The sequence below is a fragment of the Phyllostomus hastatus genome, unplaced genomic scaffold, assembly GCF_019186645.2.
Source record: "Phyllostomus hastatus isolate PE091 unplaced genomic scaffold, TTU_PhHast_1.1 phas_contig_40, whole genome shotgun sequence".
In the NCBI taxonomy this organism is placed as follows: Eukaryota; Metazoa; Chordata; class Mammalia; order Chiroptera; family Phyllostomidae; genus Phyllostomus; species Phyllostomus hastatus.
Window position 1 is genome coordinate 36,401,186 of NW_025333872.1, and position 13,592 is coordinate 36,414,777.

The 13,592-nt window shown below is 36.1% G+C and overlaps 1 protein-coding gene across 1 annotated transcript in view; it reads right to left on the minus strand.

Moving 5' to 3' along the window:
- The window catches only part of IBTK (inhibitor of Bruton tyrosine kinase), a 91,338-nt gene that overhangs the window by 74,565 nt on the left and 3,181 nt on the right, over positions 1–13,592 (minus strand). Inside the window, exons 2-4 of the mRNA XM_045843425.1 lie at positions 7,834–8,524; positions 1,384–1,480; positions 75–199 (exon numbers count right to left, since the gene is read on the minus strand). Of these exons, the coding sequence (XP_045699381.1) occupies positions 75–199; positions 1,384–1,480; positions 7,834–8,154 (543 nt within the window). The 5' untranslated portion in view covers positions 8,155–8,524. The remainder of the gene's footprint in view (positions 1–74; positions 200–1,383; positions 1,481–7,833; positions 8,525–13,592) is intronic.

The window sequence follows — 13,592 nt, forward strand, 5'->3', positions numbered from 1 at the left end:
AATGAAAAGATGAGCTACCAAATGCAAAAATTCTTTTTAATTTCTAAAAGTATTTAGATTGCACTTCAAAATACCTGCTTAATATAAATCCCACTCCTGGAGAACAGATCCACCAACTCTGGATGATGTTTGCTATTCTGGCTTCCATGACCCAGGGTGAAATTTGTATTATCTCCCCAAGTGTAGACATCTGTAGGATCTAAAATGAAAATTAGTTTTTCATATTTTAAAACAAACATTAGTACAGTTCAATTATAGATATATCCCACTAATCACTTTACCTTATATATGACTCTTTACAGGAACTAATTTACCATATTTAGAAAGCTATTGCCAACACTCTCTTTTAAATAATTAATCTACTAATACATTATATAATCTAGGAATGGAAATCAGAAAATCCAAATCAGCACAGACCAGTCTCAATGTAAGCAATCTAATGTTTGTTCTTTGTTTCTTAAGCAGCTAAAGTTTAACTGCCAGATGAGTAAAACACACCTGCCATATCCACTTAGTGCCCATGAGGAATATAGTTATTTAAACATGTTATTAAAAAATATATATAAGGTTATAAATGAAGCAAATGTGATATTACTATTCCTACAGAAGCACTAACTTTCAAAAGTTTGCTTTTGACAGATACAAAATAACACTACCGATTAGGGCACCCATTATTAAACTGGGCTAAAACTTAATCACAGCTAAGTTTATGATATACATCTTCATTTTGATTTTGGAAGGCTGTGTAATTCCTTTATAATTGTAACCTGCAATATTGTATCCAAGGTAGAAATAAAAAAAAAAAGAATGAGTCTTTATTTAGCTTGATCATTAGTTAAATTTAAGTTATAGAATATCCCATTTAAATCTTTTCTCTTCTAAAGCCAATTTCCATTTCCAGATCTCAAGGGGCAAACAAATTGGAGGGATAAGAAGAATTAGAAGAATATGTAGGTAGAAAAATCACTTCTTTTTTCCCTGTACCTTAATTGTTGACGTTACTTTCTGGATGCACATTAATGACTTTATAGTAGTTACAATTCTAAATGCCTCCCCTCTTTAGGCTGTGTCTTTATTCTTATAGACATAATGTACATTAAAACTGAAAAATGCAAAATAAATAGGAATGTTCTGAACAGAATCAAAATTATCAACCAACATATACCAAAGTAAAAGTTCTTTGCAGATAGATATATACACAAATTTCCTCAGATATTTTAACAAAAATAAAATTTCATTAAAAGTGTCTAAGCTGTATCTTAATGGACTATACATACACAAATATATAAATATATACATACAAATATGTATATGTGTGTATATCCCATTCCATACATATATGCATATATTTTACACACACATATATACATAAAATTTTCTTACCAGTATTTTTGAATACTACATGAGTTGGTCTATCCTTCATTACAAGATCCAAAGCTGACAAGCCTTCTTTATCTTGAATATACAAACTAACACCGTGCTAAAAATGAAAAAAAAATGTGTATATATATTTGTATGTATAACCATTTACCTATAATCAGTACTTTCTAATTCTTCTTAATTAAAAATCCAGATGATTAAGATCATGAATACATTTAAAAAAAACATTTAATGACCATTATCTCCTATGACCATGCACATTTTTTTTCACACACAGAAGAGAACTAAGAATTATCAAATATCCAATTTTTGGTGGACTAAAGACTCGAAAACATGAATAAATAACTTTTAAAATCAAAATGAACTAGATGTGCAAGTTTTCCATGGTAGGACAGTTTGGGTTGTGTTGGGAACTGCCCTGCCTAGCTTCAGAAACTATAATCCCCTGTGGCTAAGGCTGAGTGAGAGACCTTGGGACCCTAAGCCACTAAGGAGACAAAGCTTATCTCCCTGGCACGGGTGCTGCCACTAAGCCACTAAGGTGACAAAGCTTATCTCCCTGGCACGGGTGCTGCCTCTGCCCCCTTTACTTCACTGTGTTAGGCCCTGAGCCTGGCCGGTTAGCCAATGATGGGTAAGATTCTTCAAGGGAGGAACAACCTAAGACAGTCATGGTCATGAAGGGGTCCCCGGGGAAGGACTTAGGGGGCTATAGAAAAAAGGGGTAATGGACCCTTACCCCTTGGCTTTGACATAGCCTGAGTACTCATTCTGTCTGTGAGAAGTTTCCTAATCTCTTGGCTGCCTTACTCCCCCTGCCTGACTTAAGCCTGAAACAATGACAGAGGGTGGTACAGCCCTGTGCTGGAAAGGGCTGTTTCCTGGGGGGTGATCAGGCCTAGAAAGAATACATAAGATCCTGTGAAACCTGTTTTGCTAAGAATGCCCTCAATTTTCTGATAAAGGTCCAAGCAGGAAATGAGTTTGCTTCTCAAAGTTTTAGAGCCTTTTAGCTAACTGATCCTGACTCAGAGTAAGCCCTCAGAGTTCTTTGCATGTTATGTATTGTTTGATCCTTACTGCCTGACAATGACTGATGAGCTTTACCTGTATTCCTGTGCAAACTGAACCCAATAAAAGCCCACTAAGAAAAGCTCCAGAAGGCTCAGAAGGACCCTGGTCCTTCTCCTTTAAGAGACTGGCCACCTCTCCTCAAATAGATCATGTCTTGGTAGACTCATTCTCATCTGTGGTGGACAGGGGGGCCTTGCAGGCGGAGCCCCCCCACAGGGTTGCCTAGAAGACTAGCTGAGGCTCTGTGTCAGTGTGCACACACACACATGCACACTGTTTGGTATATAAAGAGCAACATCCTGTGTCCAGGTAATGGCTGTAAAGATTTCAAGGCAACGGCAGAAAACTACCTACAATTAGGATTTACTCTTCCCAAACACAGTGTGATCAATTATGCTCCACATCTTTTTGCCTTGGATTCTACTGTGCTGGGAACTGCCTTGCGTGGTTTCAGAAGTTGTAACCCCTGCATGGCTAAGGCTAAGTGAGCAACCTTCGGGACATAAGCCACTAAAAAGACAAAGGTTATCTCTCTGGCAGGGGTACTGCCTCTGCTCCTTTTACTTTACCCTGCCTGGCCCCCATCACTTGATCGGTTATTCCTCAAGGGAGGGATGACCTAAGACAAGGACGATCACAGGGCCCCCAGGGAAGGACTTTGGGGGCTATAGAAAAAGGGGGTGATGGACCCTCACCGTTCAGCTTTGACATAGCCCAAGTCCTCATTCTGTCTGCAAGTAGTCTTCTAATCTCTTGACTGCCTTACTTCCCCTGCCTAACTTAAGCCAGAGACAATGACTTAAGCCTGAAATAATGTGGGAGGTGGGTGCTGCCCTGTGCTTGAAAGGGTGGGTTCCCTAGGGTGATTGGGCCTAGGAAGGAGTGCATAAAATCCTATGAAACCTATTTTGCTAAAACCCTCAATGTAAATAATAAGGGACCAAGCAGGAAGTAAGTTTGTTCCCCAAAGTTTTATGGACTTTTAACTATCTGTCCCTGACTCAGAATAAGACCTCAGATTTCTTTGAATGTTATCTATTGCTTAATCATTTCTGCCTGACAATGATTGATGAACTTTATTCCTGTGCAAATTGAACCCCCAAAAAAAAGCCTGGCAAGGCAAGGGTTGGGGCACTCTCCTCTTGAGAGAGTGGCTACACCATCCCTTTTCCTCCACAGGACTCAGCAGTCCCTGTGAATTTGTCTCACATCTCATCCATAATGCTGCAGACCCCAGGAGCCAGGATCTGCGTCACTACTGCATCAATTACTGACATTAAGACAATTCTATTCTTATAATTCTTATTTGTGTGATACATGTTTTCATGTGTTTCCTTAAAATTTTTATAGAATTGTTTAATTTTGGTCTCGTGTGTGTGCTTTAAGGATGAATTTAAAGGATGAACTTAGTTTTATATCTCTACAATAAAATTCAAACATGAAATAGAACATTCCATCCCACCTATTAAAGGCAGTTATCACATCCTTTCTCTACCACATTTTCTGTCTTTTAAATTATAATGTGGCAAAGGAGAGCTATGTTCAATTCATATCATTGTTACTTCATTAGAGCTTTTTAAGTATAAAATGTGCTCCTTTTCAAGTACAACTTCTAATATTTCCTGGTAGTTTAATAAGACATTGAACAATTACTAAGACTCCTCTCTTTTAGCTGGTGAGAGTCATCACTGTCTGTCCACACACAACAACAGCCTGGATAGTTACAGGGTGAGATGAACTATAGTTTTTAAACTCTTAACTGGAACATGTTGGCATACCCTGTTTTGGATTACTCAGGAAAGAGAAATCTCCTCTTACCTCGTAACAAAGGATTTTAATGAACTAAAACCAATTTTAAATTTTCTTTGCTCCAGATGGTTACAATATCTGATTTCACAAGGACTGTCAATGAACATTAAACACTCAAGTTAGTGAGCAAATAAGTAAAACAAAAATCAGAAGTGATCTAAGATTTTAATAAATTTAAAATTGTATGTCGACTACCAATTTTAAAAAGTTAGGCATAATAAATCCATCTGGGATTGCTACAAAAAGAATAAAATACCGATGAATTAACCTAACCAAGAATATAAAAAGACTTAAAAAATTAAGACACTGAAGAAAGAAACTGAAGAAGACATAAATAAGTAGAAGCACATACTGTGTTCATGGATAGAAAGAATATTAAAATGTCCGTACTACCCAAAGCAATCTATAGATTCAACGCAATTCCTATCAAGATTCCAATGATATATTTCACAGATCTAGAACAAATATTTCAAAAATTTATATGGAACAACAAAAGGGCCCACATAGCAACTGTAATCCTGAGAAAGAACAACAAAGTTGGAGGAATCACATTACCTAATATCAAAATATACTACAAGACCACAGTAATCAAAACAGTCTGGTACGGGCATAAACACAGACACACAGATCAATGGAACAAAATAGAGCCCAGAAATAAATCCATACCTTTATTGTCAATATTTGACAGAGGAAGCAAGCACATACAACTGTCTAAAGATAGTGTATTAAATAAATGTGGATGGGAAAATTGGACAGATATGTGTAGAAAAATGAAACTAGACCACTTTCTTACACCACACACAATAAATTCAAAATGGATTGAAGACTTAAATGTTAGGCCCAAAACCATAAAAATTGTAGAATAAAACATAAGCAGTGGTTAAGATGGTTTTCAAGGGTACATAACCCACTGTCTTCTTACTTCCCCAGACATCTGAACAAAGTGCCCATAAATATTCAATCCTTGACTCTACTTATAGGTTCTGGTAGTGACAGGCAGTACAAACACCAACCTTTCCAGTTCCAAAAATACATATGTACAATGTTACAAGTACAAGTACTTGTATGTACAAGTACATTTTGGAAGTGCATGGACACAGATACTATTTACAGAAGCAGCCACAAACATACCTCAGGAAATTTAAAAAAAAAAAAAAAAAAACAAAACATAGGCAGCAAAATCTTGGACATTGCTCATAGAACTATTTTATCAGATATATCTCCCTAGGAAGGGAAACAAAAGAAAAAAGTAAATAAATGGGACTACATCAAACTAAAAAGTTTTTGTACAGCAAAGGAAATCATCAACAAAATAAAAAGACAACACACAGACTGAAAGAACACATTCACTGATATATCTTATGGGTTAATATCCAAACTGTATAAAGAACTTACAAAACTCAACAGCAACCAACCAACCCAATTAAAAAATGGGCAAAAAACTTAAATACACGCTTCGCCAAAGAGGACATACAGATGGCCTCAGACATATGAACAGATGCTCAATGCCACTAATCATCAGAAAAATGCAAATTAAAACCACAATGAGATATCCTCCCACACCAGTCAGAATAGCTATCATCAGTAAATCAACAAACAACAAGGGCTGGTAAGGATGTGGAGAAAAGGGTATACCCTTTTGCAATGTTGGTGGGAATGCAGACTGGTGCAGCCACTATGGTAAGCAGTATGGAATGGAGATACCTCAAAAAACTGAAAATGGATCTGCTTTTTGACCCAGCGATCCCACTTCAGGGAATATAGCCAAAGAATCCCAAAACACTAATTCAAAAGAACCTAAGCACCACTATGTTCGTTGCAGTGTTATTTACAATTGCCAAGAAATGGAATCAGCCCATGTGTCCATCAGTAGATGAGTGGATAAAGCTACTATGGGACATTTACACAATGGAATACTATTCGGCCCTAAAAAAAGAAGAAAATTTTACCCTTTGCAACAGTATGGATGGACCTGAAGAACATTATACTAAATGAAATAAACCAGTCAGAGAAAGACAAGTACCATATGATTTCACTCATATGTGGAATCTAATGAACAAATTGAACAAAGAACATGGGGACAAACTCATAGAGGGAGAGCAGGATGATAGCTTTTTTGCGGGGGAGGGAGAGTTGAGGTTGCGAAGGCATTGAGTAAAAAGGAAAAAGGATTCACGGACATGGACAACAGTATGGTGAGTGCTGGGGAGAACAGGGTATAAGGGGACTAAGTGTTGAAGGAAAAAAATTACAATAAAATTAAATCAAAATAAACAAATAAACAAACAAATTCATGTGGGAAGACATGAGCTTGGCCTTTTTCAGGATATGAAGTTCAGGGTCCAGTGCATGGTGTTGCAAGCTATGAATAACAAATGGATCCCAGATACTTAGATCTCTGGAGAGTTTATTTTGTAAGTTCTATCAATATGTCCTAAACTTTATTTATACCAACTGGACACTAAACTTATTAAACTATGTACATTTGCATTATCCTAAGTAGCTACAACCTGAATAAAGAACTAGGGATTTTTTCTTTATTTTAGAGCTCCCTAGAAATGGTAGGCTCTGACACTTTAATGTGCACATCTTAAACTCTAAAGGTAGGAGAACTAGCTGTAGTCTATCTCATTTCTTTAAAAATCAGCTCTTTACATAGCCCTAAAACAGCAGATAAGTTCATTAGCTTATTAAAAAGCATCTACCCATACACCAGTTTTATAAGCCTGAGAATTTCATGTTAGTGCCCTACAACAAGAAGCAAATGGACTTCAGACAAATCTATTCCACTGTTAATACTACTGGAGATGTCTGATTGCAAATACAGAAAATTGGTTTTGGTTGTTTTGACTGTCTTCTGCAAAAGCAAAGCATAAGACAGACTGGTATGCAGGTGATTTCCATGGGAAGACAGCCTAGAATGCAGTGGTAAGAAACCAAAAGAGTAAATCAAGGGAGGAGGAAAAACCAATATAAGAATGTGTTATCGAGGAGGCCACTATTAAGGATGTTAGTGCATGATCTGACCAGGACATTCTGGGGACCTTATAAAATACATCAGAGAATAACTGTCCAATCAAGGGACAAAAGGAGGAAGTATTTACCACAAGGTCTCATTCTTCATTAATGCGAGTTGCTCTACAGGGGCTTTAACGCTCCTGTACTTTTGACTCGTCATTCATTTGCCAAGCTGGAAGGAATAAAATAAGAGGCATTGCAGCATACACTAGGAACAAAATGCAGATTAAACCTACAGAAACGGCTAGAAGCCTGTGTAGGCTGGTCACCACAGCTGGGGCTGGAGTAAGAGATAAGAAAGGCCAAGATGACATGAAATGGTTCAGCAGAAGCATCTGACGCACTAATCTTTCCAAACTGGTTATGAAGTTAAGTTGAATTAGTTTAATATGGCTCTCTGGCTACTGCCACCCATATATTACCAAAATCGTCAGGATCAAAAGACTATCTTGAGGCAACATAATTTCTGGTGGGATAAAATAGGGATATAGTCTATTTTCCTTCTTTCAAAAACAAAACCATAATAGTTTTAAATAAACAAATTACACTTACCTTCAGTAGAGACCAAACACAATCAATATGTCCATAAAATATGCTTCTATGCAAAGCTGTCCATCCTGACTCCTTATCTTTCACCAATGGATCCACTCCTTTCTCAAGAAGCCATTCTAACACTCCTTTCTTCCCACAGGAGGAAACAAGGTGGAGGGCATTTCTGCCAAAGGCATCCGTGATAGTTGCAGCATTATAACAGTGACTGGAGAGAAAGGCCTTAATCTGGCTTTCACTCCCCTTGGTTATCACAGAAAGGACATCCAAAGCATGCTTCAGGGATCGACACTTTGATGTGCAGTCAGGGATGGAAGAATTCATCCTAATTGTTTTTATACTGCTTACTTCTTCAGAATAGTCAATGAAACTAATTTTTAAAAATGAAAAAACCAGGACATAAAGGTGCTATTCAGAAAAATGTAGAGAGAATAAATGGCCTGTTTAGGATTATAATTTAAACCCTCATAGCAAGAGTACAAAACTATAAATCTTTGTATAATTGATTTTGGCACTTAAATCAAAAAGTTATAAATAGCACTATAAAGTTTATATCAAATACAAGTTCTTTTTTAAAAAATCTTCCCACAGTTTATAAATTATTCCTGGAGTCAAGCACCAAGGGGGAGTGAGGAGGGGAACTCCCCCTCCACACTGTCTGATCCTCTTAAATATCCATAATTGCAAGGATGACCTGTAAGAGAAGGGGAAAGAGAAAGTAAAAATACAAAATCTCTCACTCTCCTCAAGTACTTCACAATACAACTACTTCTATATTTAACTGCCTTTAATTCCTATTTCAAAAAAAGGTCTAACAACTTTCACCTTCACATCTAGTGTATTCTACTGATACATGTCAATATCAGTCATCCTCACCAGCTTTTCTTCAGTCTCATGTTTAAGGCTAACCTCTAGTCTATACTTTGGAGTCCAACTCTTTTCTTTCAAAACTTTCGCTCTTCTTTCCTGTATTTTTACACTCTTCTGGCTATGTCCCCACAATTTATAAACACACTTGACTCTACCATCTTTACAGGACTCTCATCTCAAAACTTTACCCCTTAAAACTAAAAACACCACCACCACAATAACCAACACTCTCAACACTTAGTTTTTATTGAGTCCCAGATATTGTACTAATTGATGTTCTTTCTACCTAGAAAGTCCTTCATCATAGGAGATGATAATTAAAGAACAAGTGTCAAAACAACTAGAGAGCTACATGGAAAAAAAAAACTTTAAATACTTACTTTATTCCTTCAACCCATATAAATTCTAGATGGCTCAAAGACAAACATAAAAAAATGACATAAAAGCACTAGAGCACTAGATGAAAATACAGACTTTTTTTACAATCTCAAAGCAAAAAAAGGACTTCCTTAGTATGACCTGAAATCCAAAAAGTTATAAGCAAAAAATTAACAAATTCAATCACTTTAAAACATTCATGAAAAAAATTTAAAAACAAAAAAATAAGAAAAATCTTCCTTTATATTCTCTACAAATCATTAGGCCAACAGAATAAAAATCAAAAAACATGATCACATTTCTCAAAAAAAAAAAAAAAAGGAAATTTAAATGGATTTTTAAAGAGAGCCTTACTTCATACATAAGAAATGCAAATTAAAACTATGATAGGTGCATTTTTCACCTATCAGAATGGCAAAAATTAAAAAGGTTGATATTACTATGTATTGATAAAGTCCTGGAGAAATGTGAACTCTACACCCTGGTTGGTGAGAGTATAAATTAGAAACACCTCTATGGAGAGCAATTTAAGAGTATTAGCTTGGACAAAAGCCCATAGTTTTTTTCCGTAAAATAAAAGACACATTTTTCATTTTCACCAATGACTTTATCAATTTGGATATTTGGAGTATGTCAGCTATCTCCCACTATTGGCTTCTACTGGCTAGAGGCTGGGGTGCTGCTAGAACATCTTCCAATGCATAAAACAGCCCCACAGCAAAGAATTACGTGACCAAATGTCAAAAGTACCAAGAAACTTCGCAAACCACTTTGACATGTTCAATCTGTCACAGCACCTTCTCTATACACTGCACAAATCTTTTTTTGCATTTCAGTTGCATCTTTACCTTTCTTGAAATAATAAAGCATAATATGCCGCTAATGTTATGTATTGTCTTCCATCTTCAATATTAAAACGGCTAAACAAATTCTCACCAATTTTGGTAAGTTTTTTTAAATGCACACTGATATGACAGCTGTCATAATACAATCTAACAAAATTGTTTCAAATGAAGTTAAAGACAACTAACCACTACTACAGCCACTGTACAGACAAAAATGAACTTTTTGGCCAACCCGTTATTTATCAAGATGTAAAATATACATTCCTTCTGACCCAGACAATTTTAATCCTAGAAATTTATCCCATAAAAATATACCTGTGTGCAAAATGGCATAAGTACAAGGACATTCATTGTATCAGTGTTTAGAAGAGTAAAACATGGAAAAAACCTAAATAGTTAAAAGAAATTATGGTATGTCCATGCAATAGAATATTATATATGTATCGAAAAGAATGAACCAATTATATAATTTCTATCAAATAATATAAAGGATATATTGTAAAATATCTTTTAAAATGAGATGCATTTGTAATATCATTTGTACATACCTATCAAAGATGTCCAGAAGAATACATAAGAAAATGGTTAATAGTGGTTGTTCTGAGGAAGGACACCAATGGTTGGTGCCAGAAATGAAAGGCAGACTCATTACTATGAACCCCTTTTTAATGCTTTACCATGTGCATATATACCTATTCAAAAACAAATGTCTAAAAAATAGAAATATATGCTAATATATTGATTGGAGAGGTCACAGGAAAGTATAGAAAACTCAATCATCATATATGAGCCTCTAGCTTCCTTTTTTCCAAAATGCTACCCTATCCGCTTTGCTTTATTCAGATATGGAGAAATACAATATCACTTGTCAACTATTTGATAACCTACTGTTCTTCTGTTTCTTCACTGCCTGTTAGAAATCTAACCACCAATATATTATTTTATGTCTAGAGTATACTACTTTATCCTAAGCATCTCTCATCATCTTTTTATTTAATATCTTCTAATTATTTGTCTTCTCTTTCAGTATTTTTGTCCTCTAGATTTTAAATGAGTAGTCAATTCATTCATACTGCCTAGATATTTTAAGTTTTTATAGTAGAAATTGTATGTTAATTCTCTTCTACAAGATATCAAACTATTATAAATACTTATATTCTTCAAAATGTTTTATTCATTTTGCTTTTAAAATATATACTTTGGCCCTGGCTCGTGTGGCTCAGTGAATTGAGCACCAGCCTGTGAACCTAAAAGGTCACTGGTTTGATTCCCATTCAGGGTACATGCCTGGGTTGCAGGTCAGGTCCCTAGTTGAGGAGCATGAAAGGCCACCAACCATCGATGTATCTTTCACACATTGATGTTTCTCTCCCTCTTTTTCTCCCTCCCTTCACCCCTCTCTATAAGTAAATAAAATCTTAAAAAATATATATACACACACATATATGTATACTTTGACAAGGAAAAAGTTATTAAAAGACTATATAGAGGGACATACATGAGTTTTCTATATGTATAGGGGAAATTTTTGTTTGCCACACAAATATGAAACATTCCAAATCTGCAATGTCCACTCCTACTCCAAACTGTACTAAGAGTCAGAACCCCTAAATCTAACTAGTTTTTAACTATTCTGATTCCCCATTGGGAAATGATAGCATAGAACTAGAAGATTCCTCATCTTTATAGCTCCAGTTCTATTTCAAGTCTGTAAGTTTTATAATTTAATATAGTACTTATAAAAAACATTCCCCCTTAGAATATTAATTTGAACCACAAAGTGACATAAAGAAAATGGTACCACAGTCTTGAGTAGTTTAAAAATGTTAAAAATGGAACATATGGTATATGGCAAAATTCAATTTAGTTAATTTCATTCTGTTGAGGCTCTAAAATTTTGTCATCATTGTGTTTTCAGTTGTCTTTGAAATACCTGAAACAAACTACTTATTGGTGAACCACTCAAACCCTGCATAAAAGAATTTAAGATACAGCAGAAAAGAATTCCCTAATTTATTACTATATGTAATTTGAACATTTAAAGAGAAAATAAAATGTTAAATATAAAAGTAGTGTCACCTAAAGTATATATCTACATATAGAGAGAAGCACACAGAGAACAAATACTATGAACATTAATACATTAATACAGAAGTGACTGAGTAGCATTTATTAGAGCCCTACACATTTCTATTCAAATATAGCAATGCCAGCTGTTACCAATTATGTAACTCTAAAAATTACATAATCTCTCCAAGCCCTCATTTCTTCATCTGAAAACAGAGGCAATACCACCAACCTCAGAGTCACTGTAATGATAAATAAATAAAACTGCTAAGCATGGTGCCTGGCACCAAATATGCATTCAGGAAAACAGTTTTTATTACTATTATTTCTTCAGCAATGAAAAGGTAACACATTTTTAATCCCAAAGTTCACAGTTGAGTTCTACCACCTCCACTACCTAGTTTCCTTGTACACTTCTCCAATGAAACCATGAAACAATGACCTTGAAACTGCCAAATACTTTTGGGTATTTTCAGTTCTTATCTTACTTGACTGTCCCATTGATTCATCAACAGCACACTCTCCTACAGAAATCTAAAGGGATGCTGAAAGCACAAGGAACCAATGAAGCATTTAAGCAAGAGATCTTTCTCTCCTATCACTTCTTCCAAAGGCACTATTACCTCTTCCCCTGATCTTTAAATGCTGGGCTTCTTTCAATGTTCCATCTTCAGTCTTCTTTTCCACTCTACTTGATATTCCCCCTGGATAATTTCAATCTCTCATGTTACACGCTCATAATCCCCAAATCTGTTTCCTGCCCTCATGTCTCTCCTAAATTCCAGGCTCCTATATTTGCAATACCTAGTATAAATCTCATTCGTGCATTCAACAAATGGTTACTGAAGACAAAGAAACAAAAGGAAATACATATTAAGCATCTAATACATACTGAATATTTTGTTGGGAACCACCCTGCCTGGTTTTAGAAGTTGTAACTCCTGCATGGCTAAGGCTAAGTGAGCAACCTTCGGGACATAAGCCACTAAGGAGACAAAGCTTCTCTCTCTGGGGCTGCCTCTGCCCCTTTTACTTCACCCTGTTTGGCCCCCAGTGCATGACCAGTTAGCCAATGACAGGTAAGATTCCTCAAGGGAGGCATGACCTAAGACAGGCATGATCATGGTGAACCCCAGGGAAGGACCTGGGGAGCTATAGCAAAAGGGGGTTATGGACCTTTGTCCCTCGGTTTCTACATAGACTGAGTCCTCATTCTGTCTGTGAGAAGTCTCCTAATCTCTTGGCTGCCTTACTTCCCCTGCCTGACTTAAGCCTGAAACAATGACAGAGGGTGGTGCAGCCCCGTGCTGGAAAGGGCAGGTTCCCCAGGGGTGATCAGGCCTAAGAAAGAATGCATAAGATCCTGTGAAACCTGCTTTGCTAAGAATGCCCTTAATTTTCTGATAAGGGTCCAAGCAGGAAATGAGTTTGCTTCCCAAAGTTTTATAGCCTTTTAGTTAACAGACCCTGACTCAGAATAAGCCCTCAGAGTTCTTATCATGTTATCTATTGTTTGATCCTTACTGCCTGACAATGATTGATGAGCTTTACCTGTATTCCTGTACAAACTGAACCCAATAAAAGCCCACTGAAGAAAAGGGT